General features: G+C 35.2%; 1 protein-coding gene across 1 annotated transcript in view; it reads right to left on the reverse strand.

The window, feature by feature from the left end:
- Positions 1–3,200: 3,200 nt before the first annotated feature.
- RAB11FIP2 (RAB11 family interacting protein 2) overlaps positions 3,201–22,101 on the reverse strand; it is a 35,458-nt gene continuing 16,557 nt past the window's right edge. Inside the window, exons 4-5 of the mRNA XM_072870527.1 lie at positions 11,778–11,823; positions 3,201–8,039 (exon numbers count right to left, since the gene is read on the reverse strand). Coding sequence (XP_072726628.1) covers positions 7,812–8,039; positions 11,778–11,823 — 274 coding nt within the window. The 3' untranslated portion in view covers positions 3,201–7,811. The remainder of the gene's footprint in view (positions 8,040–11,777; positions 11,824–22,101) is intronic.

A 22,101-nucleotide genomic window follows, 5' to 3' on the forward strand; every position in this document is an offset into this window, starting at 1 on the left:
GAGCTCATTTTGAACTTCTACAATACACAAAAGAGTATATCACATACTTTGTCTCTGTATATTTTGGAAAAAAATAATGTGGGATATCCCAATATGACCTTACAATTTAAAATATGTAATTGTGGTAGCTTTTGAATAATAACTATAAAATATTGGAGCATATATCTATAAAGGAATTAAAACTATAAATTGCATGAGCACTTTACACTGTTTCTTGTTATACACGTTTAATGATTTAGCTTAAAACAGCATGTAAAAACACCTTAAAAATAACGTATTGAAAAATGCTTATCCAAATGCAATTGCTATGCACAAGGCAAGACTTTTCTCTTAAAAAAACCTGACATTTTGCATTTTGTGCTTGTGTTCCTTAAAAATAAGTACTAAGTAATCTACAATTAGCAAAATATAAGCATATTTAAGCTATTAATTATAAGTTAATGAAATAAGCTGCTTTAATGGTGAAAACATTTTCTTCGGAAATACAAAATACTCAGAGCTGGAGTCAGCAGCTGCTTTTAAAGGATGCCATTAAGCTGCCATTATTTTGACAAAGCCCTGGCCTCAGAGAGGCAGATTTTCTTAATGCATTGTAGAAGTCCTTGGCAAATTACATAATATTCATTAAATTTAAATGGAGACCCTTGATGTCTCCTGTAAAGATGTCCCAGGGAGTCAATTTTCAAGGACTTCCTAATGTAAGCAGCAAGTTATCGGAGAAGGAGACATTCATCACCTAAGAAGGCCCCGAATGAATCATTTAGAGAAGCAGGCGATATGACACATTTTGGTGGGTTATTTGTTAGACTCCACGAGCCCCTGAGCCAGACACCTACTTCAAGTAACAACAGAGGCAATCTGGCCAGCCACGCGTTGCGTACACCGAATTTCCTCAGATGCTTCCTAACTTTCCTATGAAAGTGGTTCGTTTAATCCCTAAAGTTAATACTACTATGTCAGAGGGACTAAAAAAGCAGAGGTGACAGCTGGCTAAAGCACCGTGCTTCTGCCTGACATCTGCCTCGCACCTAACACCTTGGGAACTAATCCTTCTGTTAAACTCCCACTTTTTTTTGGGTTTTTGCCCTGACACTGATCCTGCTAGTGAAGGATGCTGCGTTAACTTTTCCTGTTACAAAAAGAACCTGGCACATGCTGGGCAAATAGATCCCTTAAAATCTGAATCCTAGTCCTACTAACTTTTTGTTGTTGTTTTTTTTGGATCCCAACAGTGGACCACCCCCATTGCTGCTTTTACTCATTCCCTCCATGTCACACAGCAGATACTGTTAAGGCTGAAACAAAAGACCATCCCAGGAAGTTTTTCCCCTTTTTAATATTTGGCTTCATTTAAATGCTGCATGTCCCCAAACCCTTTTTAAACTGCTTACTTTTAAAGGACATACATGTCAGTATTTAGCCACAGAGGGTACTTTTCTGTCCTAAATCACCATCCATTTATCAAAGATGGATCTATGTTGCTAAATGCTGTAAAAACACATTATGAATACATTGCAGTAATCTCCATCTAATAGCCATTGGCTTCCAGCATTGAATATACTGATATTCATATAAACATTACACAGACAATGCCACATGGTTTTCAAATTGGGCTGTGCTTAGTGTGGTAGCCTGCAATCATCATTACTCAGCAAGTACTACAGACAAGAGAAAACAGCTTCCTTTAGCAGCTAGTCTTATTCCTATCTGTCATAAAATGGCACTATTACAAAATAATCCAACAAAATAATCCAACATTTAATTTATTAATGCAGAATAAGAGATGGGATTTGTTTTTCATCATCATTATTTATAACTTTAGTAATGTGCCCAGTGTTACACAAAAGGGCAATATATCCCAAGTGAGCTGCAGCCACACTTGCACAACACTCCCATAAAAACAAATTAACCAACTTAAAATATGGAAACGAAATCCTGATTTTTTTACTCTGTATGGTTCCATAAAGAATTAACTTTAATAAATGTAACTGGAGAGACAATTGTCCTTAATGATCCTTCTAGTTTACATCTAAATACTTCAATAGCTCTTAACCGCTAAACTATATTTAAAATACCCTTGAAAACCTTTATTAGGGGGTTGAGATGTTAAATAATGAAAACTCAAAAACCAACTCCATGTGGGGGAAACTGGAAGCTATTTAATCAAGCTGGGCTCTTACATTGTCAATAGAGTTACGGTTGGTATCAACTAACAAACATTATGCCTCTGAGGTAGGGAATTTGCGCTGGCTCCATTTTCAAATGGGCACAGGAACTGAGATTAGTTACCAGTTGTGAATTGCAGATGGAAACTGGTATTAATACGCAGCATGGTACCTTCAAAAACCTGCCTTCCTCCTCTGTCCTCACTCCTCATCTACTCGCCCATCGGGACAGTTGCAAAGTCAGTGAGAGACGGGGTGAAACAGCTGATGGAAACCCTGCATAACAAAGCGTGTGTACGTACGTGTGCATCTCAAAAACTGACTGTGATTTCCCATAACCACCACATTTCCTGGATACCTCAAAGAGAAGAACCTTTTCTAAACCTCAGAAGTCCATAGCTGTACGATGAAGGACCTAGTCACGGAGCAAGTTAACCGCAAGGAAAGGAACTGCACCCCAGTGAAATTCAAGCCTCCAAAGAACTGGGTGAACTACTCACAGCATTCTTCTCCTGAGCCAGGACCACTCTTCATACCTCCTTACCATCCAGAAAACCTACTATTGTCCAGGGACAGACTTTGCTGTCTTGCTGCCTCAAGGAAGAGGAAAAGACAACAGGCAAAAGCATTTTTTTTTCCGAGAAAAGTGTGTTGAAAAACTTGTGGGAGCATTGAAAAAATACCTATGGGGCAGGGAGGTGGGGGAGAATGCTCTGGTTTTCTGTCATTCTCGCGGGGTTTTATTCTGTCAAGCATGAAGAGGAATATGCATCATGTTTTCCATATCAAAATTTGCACAGTGTTCGTCCTCATGCTAAAAGCAGTTCTGGCCTGCAGTGCCAAAGATCTCCTAGCAGTATTTACACAACCACAGAATCAGAGGAATGGGGCGTTTAAAGAGACTGCAGCCGTCATATAAAAAAAGACATACATATTAACACATTTAAGAACATGCCATTTTTTTCACTAATTATAAGTTTTGGACACTACTGAAGAGATCTCCCTGAATGGCTACCCTGCAAACAGCCAGGACATTCATTTAGAGCTGTCCTTAAGGAAATACACCTCTCTGTGGTCTGAGAGTCTTAACAGCATGGTTCTTACAAACACATACTTAAGCGGAACTTAGAGGTTACATGCTTTGCATAACACAGATTAATATCACAATTAAAGAAATACTGCGGTAGTGCATTGTGGTGCTTTATTAGTGTTAGACATGCAATATTTATTTAATGAACAGAAATTAAAATATTAAGATAACATTTTAATCAAATTAAAGTAGTTGAAGTTGCAATAATGAAACAGAAAAATAAAGTTTTTCATGCATTCTAAGTTTATAGTTCTCACATGTGCATATAGTTGTGATTCTGTACCATTATTAAATGTAGACAAACTACCATTGGTTGCACGAGACAAAATCAACCCTTAAGTTATAAGTAGCATTCGTATCTTTTACAGACTTCCTATATAACCTGGATCTTCAGCTTTTTATAGTACATTGTAATACAAGACATCTGGAAGCTTCTAAGATGAATAGGAATGGCTCTACCGTTTGTAACATACAGTGGCTTCTTCAGTGTACAAACTATGAAAGATAGAGCAAATGCCCACCATGCTTTAGGAGACCATGACTTTTTCAACAGAAACACATCTCAAAACCCTTCATAAACAGATTAAAGTGCTACCTATTGCATATTAAATACTTCCAGTGACTGTATCTACATTTAGAAGTTATATATCCCTGAAAATAGGGTTTCATACCGAAAGTGCTGACAGACCCTTAAATCTAGCATCATCAACACAGCAGCGCTATAAACCTTCACCATGTACTTCAAAGAGAGGAAGTTAGTCAACATGCTTTAAATATCACCATTTTAAAAGCCCACAGCTAACACCTCTATCATATCTACAACAGTAATGGATACATAAAGAGCAAAAAAAGCATGAGCTTACTTTACATACTGGATGTAGGACAATAAGTTTTCTTTAAAGCTGGAAGTGTAAATAAACCTCCAGTGCAGCAGTAAACATATTAAGACAGCAGTTCTGTTTGTTTTAAGATGCATCTAAGAAAAGGCATCCTATACAGAAAGAAATGCAGACTAGTACCTAATGAGCATGAGTTTCATTAGGTCCCCAAATCATGAAACCTTTCTAAATGCAAGGCAACATTTTCACAGCTGGAACATTACAAATAGTTCTTGATACAGAGCCAACAGCAATAAATGTAGTTATGTGTAATCTAGGGAGAATGCTACATTCATTAATAGGTGGAAAACCAAGCTAAACGCAAAATACAGCAGCAAGAGGTAACATATATAAATATTAAACATCCTTCTTGAATGGCAGAAAGTTTAAATTTGTTACAACATTAAAGTATGGCCTTGATATTTGTTCTTTAAAGTAAGTAAAGTACATGGCTATGAGCAGAGCTGTTTCAAAGGATAATTTCAAAGTATAGTGTGTGCATGGATGAACTCTTATGCTAATTTTTGAGAGAAAAAAATCAAAATAATGTGGAGATGTCCAAAATTCTCATCCCTACATTTTAAAAGGCAAGAAAGACTGACCATAAGTGGCAAGTTATTATGGTTTAAAAATGATCTGCAATAAAGTTTACAATTTGATCCTATGGGAGAAACAGAACTTTCTTTGTTTTCAACATATAAATTACTCTGTATGAAATGTTTTCATTCAAAAGCTGCATCGTTCAAAAAATACATGTGGGGTGACGATGCTTTTCAAAAATAATCTCAAAATATAGAAAAATGTTAAAATTTTCTTTCTAAGCAGAACATGACGTGCATGTAATCTTTCTAGAGTTGCTCCAAAAGCATCCTATATCTTTAGTTATAAGAACTCTATAAAAATATTTTCATAGTTGTAAATGTCCCATTCTGCCTCTCAGTAACTTTACCTTTTCCTAAATTGCATTTGTCGTTCTCCCTTCATTCTTGACAAACTCTTAGAAACAAAAGGTGCTTTTATTCACTTACAGATCAGATAAAGACTAGATAGCACATTCAAAGCTTCACTAAATTTCTTCACTAATGCACAAAAATTGATCTTTTCACTACCTTTAATCTGCTTATCATTCTTGGTATGCAAATATGTCAAATGATCTGCTTTTAGTCAATTATGCAGTTTGATATTCTACATTTACATTCTAAAAGAAGTGATTTCAGAGGTGCTAAATATAGTAGAGTTTCATTTTAATAATTATAAGTTGGCTTGCAAGTGAAAAGTCATTGGAGCATATTCTCTGGTTAGTTTACTTGTTAAATGCCATTGGTGTGTATGATTTAATCATTGTAGATACTACAGATGGTCTCATACCACTTATTTGAAAATGACTGTGGAATTCAAAACAATTGCACAAGACTTCCCCATTAACAATATGAGAAAACCACTTGCTTCAGCCAAACATTTGAAAATGTTTAAGAACTTTTATGGAAATACTGAGTAACTGACATACATCTTGGTGTAATTAGGAAATTAAAATCTAATTGAGTGCAAAACCTAACTTCCAACAGTAAACGTACCATACCTTTAGTACATAACCTTTGGCACTTCGAATATATTACAACAAATTTACAGTCATTTAGATCTTACGTGGGTCAAAAGAACATTCACGTGGTTTATGAGGTACCGAACTTGATAAATCCTTAGGCTGTCAAAAGAGAGACTACCTGATGAAGTGGAGCCACTTCTGTGCTACAAACGTCTAAATGCAGAGCACTACAAGTAGGTAGGGCTTGAATCACTCAGGCTCCGTCCAGGCACAATGATCTACGCTAATGGATCCCAACGGTGGGTTGGGAACACTCCAACTGCATACATTTTAGGGACATAGTGCTAGGGGGATGGGAGGTAGTTGCTAAAAAAATGAGGAAGAAAATAAAAAGAAGGAAGAAAGAAGAAAAGAAGAAAAAGAAAAAAAAAAAGTAAATGAAATCCGATAAAAATTGTACAAAAGTTTTTTTTTCTAACAAGAATAATTCTGTGCTGTTATACAATGCTAACATCATCAAAAGCATTCAGATAGAACTTTTTCAACTTTTCCAGATCATAATTATTCAAGATATAACTAATTTTTGCAGTTTTAAAAATGAAAACATAGTTAGATCTTTTACAACAACAACAAAAAATTGGAATTTAGTTTCAAGCTTTTTTTCCTCATCAGCAACAGCCATGACATGGTGCTGTAAGAAAAAAAACAGATCAGGTGTAGAAAAAGAAGAGGAGGAGGAAAAGACAATCAGTTTTCTTAAATCCAAATTTAAAATAGTCTCTGTACTTTTTTTTAATATCATCTTACTGTTTCACAGCAACAGACAATCCAACTGAGACTCTTATGAAGGAAATTAAAATAAAAATCTATTTATGTTAATATTGTGAGGATTCTTCTCCTACAGTATTTTCCCATTATACATTCATCACTATATTTTGCCAATTTATTGAATAACAGATACCTTTTTCATATGTCATTTTACAAACAATTATTAAATGATCAGGAAGACATTTACTACATTCTTCTCTCATTTGCCTCAATGACAACTGACTTTTAGAAGTACTTACAAGGAATACAGATTTTGTTTTAATGAAAAGCCTTTCTAAGTACTCTATAGGTGTTTAAGCAACATAGCCTATTTCTAAAGGCATATACTTTGTTGTCATAAGATTTAAAAAACCTAAGACATATATATCATGTAAAACTCAACCTTAAATTGAGTCAGTTCTATATTTTTTGAATTATCATGTCTATTTAAGTCAGTCTCTTCATTTCTCCTACATTTTCACTGTAGGAGACTTTGACTGAACAAAGTATTCATATCTTTATTCCACACTTTTCTCCAGTCCTCCCTCCGACTCTATTAACACTGTTCAAAGTACTTTAACATATAAAAAGGCATGCAATAACTTCATACAAAAAGATCCTCAAAACAACCTTATGTCATGAGCTCACTACCAAAGTTCAATCATTATACACAAAATTCAGCATTTAAGTGTAAAATAACTGATTCCAGCACGTGCCATTACTGAAATGGCATGGTATTTTTTCCACTGTTATACAAAAAGCACATTGTATAGAATACAGCATTTACTCTGCAAAGATTGTGCATCACTGTTTTCCTCTAATACGTGTAGAACAAACTACATTCTGTTGCAACAAACCACACTTAGGTTTAGTAAAGCGTACTACACTGGCTTGAAAACAGCGGTCTTGATGGCATGCTGTAATATCAGAATTGATATATTTGCATAATACCGATAATTATTCAAGAAAACATTCATAACAGCACAGGCTTCCCAGCTGAAACTGCCACATGGTGAACACTAAGCTATTATATAAACTGCATGGACATATTCAATGTGTATTATTAACTCTACTGTAAGTATTCTGTACCTAAAGGTGTTTTCAAAAAGAAAAAAAAAAGTTATTTAGGTAATCTAACAGAATACTACTCTTGGCAGTCCCTGCTAGTGTTTGGAGTAAAAAACAAATGAAAAAAACCCACATCATAGTCCCATCCTCCCCTGATTCCTGGAATTTCTTAGAAGAAAAGGAATGAAGAGAAGTCAAAATGTTAGTGTGATTTCCTCCACTAACGTATTCTGCAGAAAGTACCATCAAGTATCACTATCTTAACTTTTGGAAAATTTGCCAGCTTTTCGGGAAGGTTCATATGGCACTCTGAGAATACTAGGCGTTTCTTCCATCACTCGTACAAGAAGATTATCAATGTAATCCTCAAGTTCACGAATATGAGTGTCCTTCTTCTTCAGTTGCTCTTTATGTTTCACCAGCTCCTGCAAAACCTCTTCATAAGTAAGGTTACGGTATCCTGCAGTGGCGTCGAAAGGATTTCCATCCTACAGATAAGTTTAAAAAAAACACCAGATTTTATTAAGTAGTTCAGTGTTCTGAACAAGTTGATGGGTTATCGCTTTTCATGTTTCTCATGTACACCTCTTGACAGAAGCAACGTCTCTTAGACAACATACTTCCATTTGCTCTAGAGCTTTTCCCTCCAATACCCCCACTGGAGCAGACAACTGGAGATAGGTTGCTCAGTTTAAAACAAGTTTCCCACACTGTCATCTCAGAAAAAAATATTATTCTCAGAGAGGTGTATACACAGTTAATGACCATGTAAGCAGCAACCACAAGAACAGTTAGCAGGACCATTTTGGGAAACCAACTATGTGATAACCTTAATTATAGAAGAACAAGAGAAAGAGCCCTGAGAATTCAAGTCCTACTGTAACTTTCCTGAGTTCTCGCCTTTTGAGCGTATCATAGCAAAACATTTACTTAGCTCTAAATGACATCGGCCCTCATCTGTCTTCCATATTCTATTTTTATTCATCAGTGGTTCTCCAGGCCTTGGCCTCTGAATCATATAATAAAACTTTCAATTTTAATCGCAGGTGAAGTTAAAAAGCTGCATCTTATTTGCACCAGAGCACTTAAGACAGAAATGCGTACTACTAAAAGATCTTGCTTCCTTGCTTGCTTGCTTGAAAGCAGGGGGGGCCCAGAATTAAGCAGTAAGGAAAACAGAATTGTTTCTATAATGATTTCTGATGACTCAGTAAGTGCAGGTATTAACAGAGATGAACAAATTAGTCCCCTTAACAAAGGGCAACATGCAATCCAAAACACTATAAACTTGAACATTTTATCCTGTGTCAAGAAGAATTAGCTGTGACCTTAACTAAACAGATTATGAAATATTTTGAAATGTGTAACTGAGAAAAAGATTGTGAGAGTTGGTTTATAAAAGTATTAGCACTGTTAGACATGCAAAGCAGTAACTTTTATCTGATTCAGAAATCGAGACATTTAAAAGATATGGAACCTCTATCTAAGTAAAATAATCTAACCTCTCAACAGGGCAGAAGAAGAGCACAAGACAGCTTTTGTTTACAGTAGAAACTTGTCATTAAAAATGATAAAGCTTGCACAGCTAGGAAGCACACCACATAATAAAGTCATAATCATTCCTCTTCCATGCTCCATTGCTTTTCATTCCTTTTCTTTCCCTACAGCTCCATATTTACACATTGGCATATGTCAAATCATTAAAATATGCAGGTGGCCGAAGTTTTCAAATAAACCTAATTGAAAGTGATGGGGCACTGCAAATAGGCTGAAGTACGACAGATCAATCAGCCTTTCTCCATCAATTATATTCTAATAATAGATCTTGAAAATATGTGCTTTTAAGGGTTTCTCGCTACATTTGAGATATTTAATGTCACATTTATGTATGCATATTCAGTATTTTAAACTATATTATCAAGTTACAATATTGTAAGTGATCAATAACTCCCACTTTATTAAAATGCCTAACTTGATGAAATTTATAAATTGGTTAGTAATTGATTTCCAACAAGTATAGAAGAGAAAATAACTTCACTTTGCGGTCATTATATTTTTAGCACATTTTCTTCTACAAGAAGGCAGTAAAATTTTCTCTTTATGGTACTAAATTTTCATACACATTGGAAAAGACATCATTAACACCTCCCTGTCTAAAATATAGGCTTTTCCTAATTTTCTGATTTGGCAAAGGAACAGGAATTAAGATGCAATGATGTCTTTAATTTTTATACAAAGTTTACTGAAAAATTGTGCGTAATACATATGCTTTAAAGATGTTTTGTCATACACATGCTCTATATAGATCTTTGGAGGGAATAACCTATCACATTACTTGCACAAAATTCTAGTTAAGGTTTTTAGTACTTATAAATAAATATTGTTAAAGTTAAGAAGATTTTAAATGTTCAGTTTGAGCAAATAAGTGATACTTAAATGTTCAGGGAACAACTGGTTCTTTACAAAAACAGATACTACAATTTTAATACAAAACATTAATCTTATAATGAATTATTAAGAAAAAAAGATTCTAAATAACAAGCTATGCAAAGAACGATTGTCTCAGCTACAAAATACTATTGGGGTACACACTGACAGCCAGAGGAAATGGAGTTAGATAAAATGAAGGCCTGGCAACCTCTGATCATCTCTTTATTGTTCTAATGAGGAATTCTACTCTGGGAATATCATCTAAGCTACTTTCACATCTTTTGTCCTACTTACTACATCTTCCTTTCAGTTCTTAATTAGGCCTTAAAGAGCTCACGCTGCCCTTTCAACTGGCTACTGCTCCCATTTAAACACTGCTTTCAGAGACAGGTGTTGGCACCAGAGTAGAAGACATACAAACATAATTACTAAATGTGATGCACAAGGAAGAAATATAACAACTTGGTGAGGGCTATTATTGCAGAACCTAATAATAAATTACTTCAAACACCTTAGAAAGCAATCTTGAATATTTAAAAAGAAATTCAAATGGTTTCATTTAAAACTATGGTTGAGATATAGTTTTTTCTCCTCCTAATTTGTATTTTGTATTAAATGAGCACCACCTCATAATCCTACAACTGACATTTAGGATAGCTGGTATTCCAAAAGAAAAATCATCAAGGATTTCTTTTATCACCTCTAAATCCTTTAAATAAAACAATTCACATCTTATTTCTTAAAAGAAATAAACTGATGCTTTTACCAGCAATAAATTACTTTATTTGCAGTAGTACATTTGCAAGCACATAGAAACTGTAATTATGGTTACTTTACAGACAATAGCTGCTAAGTTAAATCAATTTTTTTGATGTTGCTTTTTGTCAGAGATTAAGTAACCGCCTGGTAGAATTCAGTTTACTATCTGATCAAAGGCAGCCTTCATATACTCTGACATCTCCCACCAGTTACTTACATTATAAAAACTTGGGCATTTACAATAACATCAAATGTTATTACAAATCATTTACATAAACCAGCAAAAAACAAACAGTACAAAGTCATATTTGCTTGTGAAACTTGTTTTCTATATATTTTAAAGATTGAAAACAAACCCCTTTTAAAGATTTCGTCTATTCACAGAACAAATCCTAGTAAGACCACATTTTCCTTCAAACAAAGACACTGCATAGGAAATATGTGGATTTTTTGGGTCTTTTTTTAGCACACAATTTATTCTAGGTACTTTTAGAGTCAAAAGAGTATTTTGACTAATAATGTCTACTATTTCTATTTTTAGTGTTTTCTGAGAGGCTGTTCATTTATTATTTGTATTATTAATCCTATCACATATCAGTTCATTACTTCCATTTTGATTTGCCATCTAAAGACTGTCCTCAAGTCTCCGACTACAGTGATAGGAAACTCCTGTTAGGTCAATTAATACATCACTGCCTAATGCAGAGTTCCTCACCTCACTATTACTTCTCTGGTGTCATCTGAAATACCCCAAAGCAACAGTTTTCTTTTTACTTTCAGTGCAAAGATCTAATTTTTCCCTTCTTCTCTACATTATCATACCAGGAGTACACTGCATATTGAGTGTAAAACTCTTCTTTATTTCCAAATTTATATTAAGCCTGCAATTTTCTAATTGGATTTTTTGATATGTCAAAAGAAAAACAAAAAACCCACAACATTTCCTTATAAGAGGTTAAACAATAATAGCTTATATTGTGTCAAGCACCAATTAGTTGGCATTTACTGATGGCTTTCCATAACACTTCATAACTCACCATTGTTTTCCTGAGGTCCTCAACGCCAGAAGGATTCATATTAAAACTGTGGGAAAAAGCCAAAACCCCAAATATTAGCAGTGCATACTTATCAGACCAAAACATCTGCTAGAAGACACTACTGAATTAGGTATATAGCTATAAAATATTTAGTATGATTTATTTTCTTGATTTGTTGAACTTGGGAAAAGTAGGAAAATATTCAAAGTTAATGGAAATTTTCGTATATTCTTTGTTCACACTTTTTGTATTTTTCATATGCTTTTTTGTCATAAAATTTGAATACGTAATTAAGAAATGCAAGAAAGGATATTATGCATTGGGCTTCCCTAGCTCTTCTCTTATCTCTAGACTTACCTTGAGCTTCTAAGCAAAAAGAGATACTTTAAATGAAATATTCTGGAAACAGGTGCCTGGGATGAGATTGTTAAAAAACAACAAAACCCTGCAGACTAACATGTATTCCCAGCTTTCATGGCAGCTGCTAGAGGAGGAAGGTCCTTTAGAAATTCCAGCAACATCACCAGCTTAAGTCAGAGCTGAAAAGCCATCTTCTGTCAGCAACGTTTGTTTTGTACTTAAAATTGAGTAAATAATAAATTATTTTATAAACCTAGTGATTATCCCACATATGGAAAAAGCAAAGCTATTTCATGATGTTGTTGTGTTGAGATTTTTTTCTTCCTCAGCTGCAAAAGTGCAGTTGATATTGATAAAAGCAGCCATTGCCTAAGTGTCAGGCCTAAGAAATGGTCCACTGGTCTCTCAGGTCGATGCAATTCTTAGCAAATATCTTCAAAAATCAGTGCTGCTATGTTCTTATGTACTTGCTACAGGAAGTTTGGAGAGAAAACTAACTCTCTGAAAATGTGTTCGGAATTTGGGTATGGCTCACATACTATTTACTTGGTAGCATCACAGCAGACATCATTCTTTCACATCTCAGAATCTACTATTTAGTTAGATTACATGTACTGGCTGTCAAGAGTGGTGTTTGTTGACTAAGAATAATGCAAAAAGTTACAAAAATAAGTTTACACTTTTGTTTTATTTTAAAGGTAGCTTAAAGTAAGGAACACGTATTTTGTGACTGTTCATCAGTCTTTGTTATCTGAATTTATAAGCCATATATTTCAAGGTGTAAAAGTGGCAGGGACTTAATTTACAAAGGTAAATTATGTAAAATGTAACCCCCCATTTTCTTCTGTAAAAAAAAGTTTTGTTTGCACTACAATTTTTTTTTTTTTTACATTAAAATTTTTTATTCTGTACATTATTTTTCATTTCCAAAGCAGGCAGTCTTTTGCTTATACAGAAGTCCCGTGAACCATCTGCTGGACTGAGGATATTAGGTAAAGATTGGATTACATGAACAGTCACAACTAGAAATCAAGAGGTGTCTGATGAATCAAGTTCTGGCTAATTCCCATTATACCTGTTTGTAACAGTGATCCGCAGCAGTCTGCCTAGTTTGCTGGAGACCAATTTTGAATGAGGGGCCTCTTTCATCGGGTATTGTCTAAAAAGCTAAAGGCAGGAACCCTCCCTCACAGCCCGCCTTTTAGTTTCACACTGATGTGTCAAACACATGATGAACTTGCTTCATTCATGGCTGCCTTTTGTGATCCGAGTACAAAAAAAATGAGTTAACTGAACTGGATCGAATTAGCTTGGTGAAAACCAAGAATGTCTCTATTTAACGAAGTGTGGCGTTAATTTGGGATATCTTTCTTTAGGGACTGTTTCCTCATGTTAGACAAGATATAGAATAATACGGCCTGACTGCTCAACTGAGTGACTTTCTGAAAGGTTAAAAAAGCAAGATCTTTCATTGCCTTGAATGACTTTATCGTTTCTGTGAAATAAGTTCTGGGACTCTTTTTCATAGCAGCAGCTTAAAAGAAAAGCAGCAGTTCTGACTACGAAAAGTTGCATTTGAAAATTAGAAATACGAATCCTTGGCAATATAGACTAATTTTTATTTTTTTTTTAGTTAAAAAACCTGCAGTCATTTCCATAACATTGCGGACATTGTAACTGCAATTACAAAAGAGCACATCTGTGGATTTCACATGAAGCAATTTGAATACACTTGCAAAAAATGAAAAACTATTAAACAAAATATTCACCAATAAAACCCCAAACCCCATGAATACTCTTACTCATATTTTAAAGAGATATGTGGAATATATACTGCTTCTCAAGGAAGAAACAGGTGCTGAGATTGCATATAACATTTTTTAAATCTGATTGTCTGCTAAGTAAGGTGGGAGCTCCACGGCCTCGCTGAGCCCCGCAGGGTTTCCTGCCAGCGCTTCCATCCCGAGGTGAGCGTGAGCAGATGCAGGCTCTCACCGCCATACACATAATTCACTGTCTGAGGACCAAGTAATACCTTGAAAGAAAATACTGTAAAATTATGAATGCATACAGTTGGGGGAGTTGCATGTTTGGTGTATTGAAACTCATGAGAACGGTTATTTTTTAATTTAAATTTCATCACAATAATACACCCCTAAAGTTACCATCTCACTTGATTACTAGTAATAGCTTACAGAAAACACGCCTCTAGGACCACAGCCCACACGCTGTGCAACCATCATAAGCCTCCTTCGAGCAGCCATTTTCTTGACTTCCTAAGAGCACTGTGAAATCATTGATCTAAGCAGTTATAAAAAATAATGTCATTTTTTTTGCTGTGTTACAATCAAAGTTCATAGTGATAATGCTTGTTATAGTCCCACCTCTGTTTTTTCCCCAGGGTTTGATAAATTGGCAGGGAACTTTTGCTATGGAAGCATGAAAAAACTATGTTCACAGCTTGGGAAAAAAATTTCTTTTAGCTTTTTTTGAACGCAGTTTTCTGTGAACAGTGATTGTAAAAAAAAGTGGCATTGTGGGATTCTGTAATTATTGTATCTCAATTACGCCCAAACTAAATTTGCTCAGTTTACAAGTAAAAAGATTATTCTCTTCTAACAAATGGACTTTCTGCCAATTCACCCTGAGAACTGAAGTCAAACTGGGTTTCTCTGGCTCATCGGCATTAACGCTGTGTGTCACTCCTAGGTTTATATCCGAGTCTAACGCCTCCTTACTGGACATACCTTCCAACCTACACAAACTGGCTTGAATACTCTTTCTGTTCACTGAAAAGAGCTCATCTACCTTCTTGCTCCTGTGTCCTTCATCATCTCAAGGAATCAAGTCATTTTCTGTCTCCTCCACTTGTCCAGACAGGGCAAGAAGCCCCCCGCTCCATCACTGTGGAGTCTCATGTGCCTCAAGGTGATGTCCCAGGTCCCATCATGATTTTTAACAGAAGCTCCATGGTTTGTCTCTTACAGCTAATAAACTTTCATTCACTCCAACCACTTTCAAGAAACTTAGGAGGTAGTAAAAGGGAGGTAAATCACACCACCACAGATGCAAAATCAGCTGCAGTAGGATCATGCAGGTGTCTCTGACCAAGCAAGCCACCCAACTTCTACATTGCCCCTACCGCACTATAGGGAGAATAGACTTCGTCAATCTAGCACAGAAATTAGTCGTGTCCCCCATTTCACTCATCTGGGAATTCAGTTAGTTTCCTTAACAGTTACTTTACATCAGATATTTTTACCTGATTGGTAAAAATGGATTTAATTCATTTACCAAATGGATTAAATCATATCCATTATTTTATTGCAACTTTTCTTTACATGAACATTTTTACTTAATAGTAAAGTTGTTTTTTTTTAATTTCTGGGTTTTATTAGCTTGGATTTAAATTTTAGCTCATCTGAGATGAGAACTCTTCCGTATTTCCATGTTCCTGGGGGGAGAAAAGTGTGAGAAATAAAAACAGAATAAACTAATAATGGAGACAGACATACTATAATGCTGATTCTGTAGAGTACTTTGGATGACTATTTCATAATAACAACAAGCATATTATTTTATACTTTCTTGTTATTTTACCTATTTAAATACATTTCATTAGAACTACATGAAACTCTTACTTTTTTTTCATAACACCTACTTTTTATGAGGTAGTTAAATACTTACATTGCGTGCTGATTATTTGCAGTTTGTATAGAAACTTCAACACAGTGGAGTTGAGTTTAGGATGTATCACAGGCTCAAGTTTATGACTGGAGCTTGTAATTTTGTGTTTTGAAGTTTAATCGTAGTTAAAAATTCAAACATTAGGTCTAGTGGCTGCTTAAATATTTAGCTTCTAAATGCCTGGAGATTAAAACAACGTTTAAAAAATCTTTCCTATAACTGATTTAAATATTTTAGTGCCTGAACCATTTACTCTGACAACATAATGAATGGGAATCAGACTCCTAAATTATGCTGTATAGAAAGCATATTTTCTTAAGGAGCAAAAGCTTTTTATTTATCTTTAGCTATTCATATTAGTTATATGATCATTGTACTCTATACTATTAGAAATTAAAACTACAATATTTACATTAATCTTTACTATTCAAAGTATTGAAATCTTCTTTGTGAACTTGACACCTTGTAAAATAACCATAATATCTATGTGCTCAGTGTGAGCTTTCAGTTTTTTTCCTTTAATATGAACATCTATATACAAGTTATTAGCAAAGCTCTACTGTGTTCATTTTCCATTAGAGTTGAAAAATTATTCCTATTCCTGCTTCTCAGTCTTTGGACTGATTCTTACTACATTGCTTATGTATTTTTCTTTGGATTCTCACAACATGTATCAAAACCTTGAAATATTAGGATGCAGTTTAAGTTATTACCAATGTACTAGAAAAACAAAAGAAATGAATAAAATCAGATACAGTTAATGAAATTCAGAAACTTTGCTTTCCATAGAATATTATTAGCCTGCTGTGCCTGGCAATGCAGATATCACTTTATACTCTGAGAAGGAATGACTGTCATGTCTGGCAGATAAGCAAGTATGGAGTAAGCGTATTACCATTTATTTCCCAATCAGATTCTGGGGAACATCACTTAAGACACTTCACTATATAAACTGTCCTGCTGTCAAGCCATGCTCCAAGGCCTTCTAAAGTTTGTGTAATCCCAGGAGGACACAAAAAGAGTATCAGGTTTTGGTGCTATTACTCCATTTTCTTAACATTACTATAAAGTCTCATGCCAAAAGTTAAGAAACTGGACCAAAACCCCTGAACTTTCAATGGAAGACACACTTTTCTTGCAAATCATTTGTTCTCAAGCTACATATTATTTACATAGAGTACTTTGGAAATGGTCTGTTCATTAGTATACTGCTGCATTCTACGGAGCCCTTTAAAGATGGCAGAAGGTTCCATGAGATATAAAGAAGTTACGGTCCCAGAATACAGTGCTCGATAATGGTCCTGAACAATATGTACTTCAAGTAAGCAGCCTTTTCTCTTGTGGCTCACGTATATTTCAAATTTAGTGCAGCAAAAACATGACAATGCAACTATATAGAAGTTTTCAGTTAAAACAACTCGAAGAATTTAACAAAATTTTGCCTTTATGTATAAACTCCTTCATTTCGAAAACAGATATGAATTTGGATCCACAAAAGGCTGGTGGCTGATTCTGAGGTGTCTGATATTGCTGGAGACAGATCAAGGAAACTGGAGGCATACAGGGCTGCATTCATGAGCTCGATAAGAATGCCAGCCTGCTCCTTCCAAAAATATAAGTATCTTAAGACAATGGCACTTGTACTTGCACACTGCTGGACACATTACCTGTGCAAATTCACTTATTATTGAGGACTTACGAGACATTCTAAACTCCAAAGTGATCTTACACAGTGCACTCAACTGAATGTTAATTTAAGTCTCTGGAAACAAACAACAGTTTTACATAAAAAGTTAATATTTTTAAGCATTTAAATATTTCTCTTTTTACTAGGCAGTTGTGCTATGGCTAAAAAACTAATGAAGTTTTATCCTCAAGAGACCACTAAAGTTCTTTTATACTAAAAGTTGTGCCAGCACCTCCACTAAAAGACCCTACTATTAGAGATCTGTAAGTCAACCAAAAAACCCAACAACACTAAAGTACAATTTGGCATTGAAACTTCCAGAACCATTTTTGAATGCTTAAAAAAATAGCACTAATTCTGAGTTCTGATAATGAAACATAAAAAAAAAAAAATGTTCATAAATTTTACATAGCTTCTGCATTTATTAATACAGAAACTGGATATAACTATTGAATTTTTTTTTTTAAAGAAAATAGAACAGGCATTGCATTCCCCCTTGGGACAGATAATATGCCTCATGCATCCACTCAAAAAAGTTTTCACATGACCTAATGAAAGCTTGAAAAAAATCTTGTCATGCAGCCAGCAGGATGAACTTTCCAAACAGTGTTCCTAAAACAGACAACTCATTAGAAATAAGTGATTGCTGGTGAAGTGTCTGCAAAAGTCAAGATTAATATTAAGTATTTCTATTCCTATCTCTCTAGGAATTGATTGCTCCAAACCACCCTAGTAATATCCCAAATACTGTGACCATTGCTTTGTAGTAGCTTTGGGCCAGTTTTCATTGTTTTCTTATCACATGCAGTGATCTTTCTAAATCGGACAGTAACAGCCTTGGCAGGACAGACCAGGAGACTAAGAATCTTTGCATGACTTCTGCTTGTTCTGTCATTTCCCGTTACCTCTCATATACCTGTAATGTATTTGTTTCGTTGAAGTAATGTTCTACCGACAGCTTTACCACACCGAATTAACAAATATTAACAGTCTACAGTATAATTAATGCACTGTCGTAGTCTATCAATATTCTACCTAGACTATAGATAATCACAGTTGATTAGAGATAAGTCTAGTCAAATTTCAGTAGAGAACTGAAAAAAATCCTTTCATTTCAAGAAAAGCAATGCAGAAGTACGTTGTTCTTAAAATAAGACATGCTAACACTGACAGAGGAAACAAAATTCTGAAAATAGCATAGTACACCTGATGTCATTTTTTGACTAACACAGAAATATACGTTAAAATGTCAGAACAGACTTTATTAGCCTAGCAAGCACAGTAAAAACTTGTTAGAGATCAACATTTCTGAACAAGGCATATGAAAATTAAAAACAGTGAGTTGTATTGTACACTGGAAAAGGATGACCTACATGGTAAAGAAATACACAGACATTACAACTCTTTGCTCTGATCAGGCAGCTTCTGGGGTTCATTCCAATGGAGCTGTGGCCAGTAACTATGTGTCTGGCACATCACATGTAACAGGCGAGATTGAAACCATTTAACAGTCATTTATCTTTGGTGATGTTGAAGTTATTGCACTAATAACTTATCTTCACTGTGGTTTTAGCTAGCAGGTTTTACTTTACAACTGCAGTTGACTAGAGCCAGGCACCTGGTCTACTAACACAGCTCAACTGACAAGCAGTAACCTAGAGATTCAGAGTACCGCCATGATTTCGCAAAAGCTTCTCTAACTAGTTGACCATCACACATACAAAATGTTCATATTTGCTGAAATGTAACAGACATCAGCTGTTCTTTAGACTTAACAATTTAATACGATCCAAACGCATCATGGTTATCAGGAGCCTCACGTCTTCATAGCACCTCACTGCCCCCCCCCACCCCCCCAAATCTAGTAACGGACATATGAAATGTTTGAAATTGCTTATTTCAAACATTGCATCCATTGGGAAAAATGAAACTACAGATACTGATTTGTCTGGAACAGGCATCACTGGAGAGGCAGGCAGCTCTAATGGTTACGTGTGAGGACAGTACCGGGGAGAGAGGCTGAAGAAAATAACCGCATTCGGCAACAACAGACAAAGCGGAAAGATGCAAAAGAGATGAGTTTAAGGGTTGATTGTTTTTTTCTTTTTTTTTTTTTTTGAGTTGCAATTTTTAAAAAAGGCTGAAGCAGTAAAAGAACACAGAAAAAAAATAATATTTTTGTATTTTATGCTCCGATGGACCAATAACTAATGTTATAATAATGAGCATTATTTAAAATTGTTACAGTGAATCCTAGTAAGATACATGTTTCTTTCTCCTCCACTATTCCATTTCCATAGTGCTTAGAATGCAACATATTTATTGCAAGAACTTGAGATAAACTGTAACCAGTATGTAGGCAAAAGCTTTATCTTCCTTTCTCAAAGTTTAACAATACTTAGGTCTCGGAAGTGCTACTTTCAAAGGTTTTTTTAAATGTACCTCTCTACATACGTATACATATATGTATATACAGACACACACTTGTATTGTGTGTATGTATATATGTATTATGTATATAATGTTTCTTAGAAAGCTCCCAAACACCTATCAATTCAATTTCCCAGATCTGGAATTTGATCAAGCTAGTAACAACCTGTCAGCTTTAAATATTGGACTATTTGTTTCCCTGTGTCCAGTGCCTAAGATCTTGTTAATTACCTAAACTCTCTTTCTGTAGGTCTTGTTAATTACCTGTCTGCTGTCTCAGAGGACCTTGTTAATAACTTGTACAATCTCTCTAAAAAGGTCCTAATAACACATTAAAATTAAAGATGCTTTTCTTTTAGCACTTGTCAAGTGGTGTAAATTGAGAAATTTTCACATCAGTTTATTAGCCTACTGTAGTGTATTTTCCTAAACACAAACAATTTCAGAGAAATGATGCGCAAGGTTTGGTCATGGCAGAAAACAATCTTTGTTTTCCAGGAGTACCCTCAATTTCTTTAACTGTGTTCAATACAAGATCCACGTGGCTCCTGCCTGCAAATTAACCTCTTGAGAGCCGTGACAAGAGCAGTAACTGTAAGAATGAATGCAATATAAGATAATATTAGGTAAAAGTTTAAAAGCAGTGGATTAAGAAGTACGAAGACAAAACTATTATTGGCAAATGCTGGCTAAAAATACTAGACATATTGTGTGCTTAAAAATTCTTCATTGGCTGTTTGATATAAATCCTCTGGAACGAACAGATTTTGTAGTATTTGCAAAAACAGCGTTTCTTGTTTCACTATGAGACTGCAGCATTTTAAATGGTCAAGAAATCAGCTCATAAATATCTATATTACACCTATACCAGACAATAAAAAACACCAATCTTAACACTTATGTAATACTGTAATACCATATCTATAAAACCCTGAAAAAATACTAATTTATCCACTCAGCATTTGTAAGAGGTAACAAAATATCATCCCCATTTTACAGATCAGGAGCAGGGAGACTAAGTGATTTAGCCAAAGCCACAGAGCAAGCCTTTGCCAAAGAAGAGATTAATAGAAATTAGGCGTCCATATTTTGTGATTTCCTGACAACTAGTATTATACACAAACCAGGCAGGTTTTGTTTTGCTTTTCCAAAATACTTCTTAAACCTTCTTGAAATAACAATAATAAAGAATAGTAATAAAAATAAATAATACTTTTCAAATAATCCTGGGATACTTCTTGCTTTTAGGATAAAAAAAATCCTGTAACTGTTGCTGAACCACTTCTACATTTTCTCTATCAGCAGCTGAGAAACACATGGAAGATGTATGTATCTTCATTCTTTTAATTAGTAAATAAGAGTAATTAGTGACAGAGTATGCATACAGCCAGTTAGCATTTTCAGCAACTATTCAGCAACTCTGTTCAGCAATTCCAGCTATTCAGCAACTCTGTTCTGCAACTCACCTAGCCATCAGTTAGAGATGTTACAAGCTGCTGTCCTGCACATCATTACTGCTTAGTCAACATTACCAAACACAATTAATTAGGGTGGACTTGAGCCTGACCCAAAGCTCACCAAAGTCACTGAAAAGACTCCCACTAACTTTACAGACATAGGTTAATCGGTGCTAAGAACATGACCTTCACACTCTGCACCTGAAGGAGTTGGGGTTGGTCATTCTTTTGAGTGTGGGGGAAGAGGGCTGCTGTGGGTTTTTTTTCTTCAACTTTGCACTATCTCTACTTTGCACTGAAAACCCTTTTGTGGCTACAGCGTGCTCCTGGCGTACATCCTCCAGCTGAGTTTCATCAGACAGGAATCCAGTTCACATGCCTCAGGACCGTTCCATCACTCAAACAAAGGCTTAGCTGAGTGGGGTTAACTGGGAGATCCACCTGCAAAGCAAACTCCTCATCCACACCAGAACACTGATTTTGGACACACCTTAATAAAAAGATACTGCCTCGTTCACTTGCGGAAATGAACCATCCAAATGAGCCATCCAAAAGAGCTTAATAGCATGTTGAGTAAATAAAAAGCAACTCCAAAGTCTGAATTCCCTGTGTATGCTTCCTGCATACTGAATTTGTTACTCAGCCTCATTTATTTTGTGCCCACAGATTTATACAATTCTTTCTTCACAGTATTACTAGTTTG

Source organism: Ciconia boyciana, chromosome 8, assembly GCF_034638445.1.
Source record: "Ciconia boyciana chromosome 8, ASM3463844v1, whole genome shotgun sequence".
NCBI lineage: Eukaryota > Metazoa > Chordata > Aves > Ciconiiformes > Ciconiidae > Ciconia > Ciconia boyciana.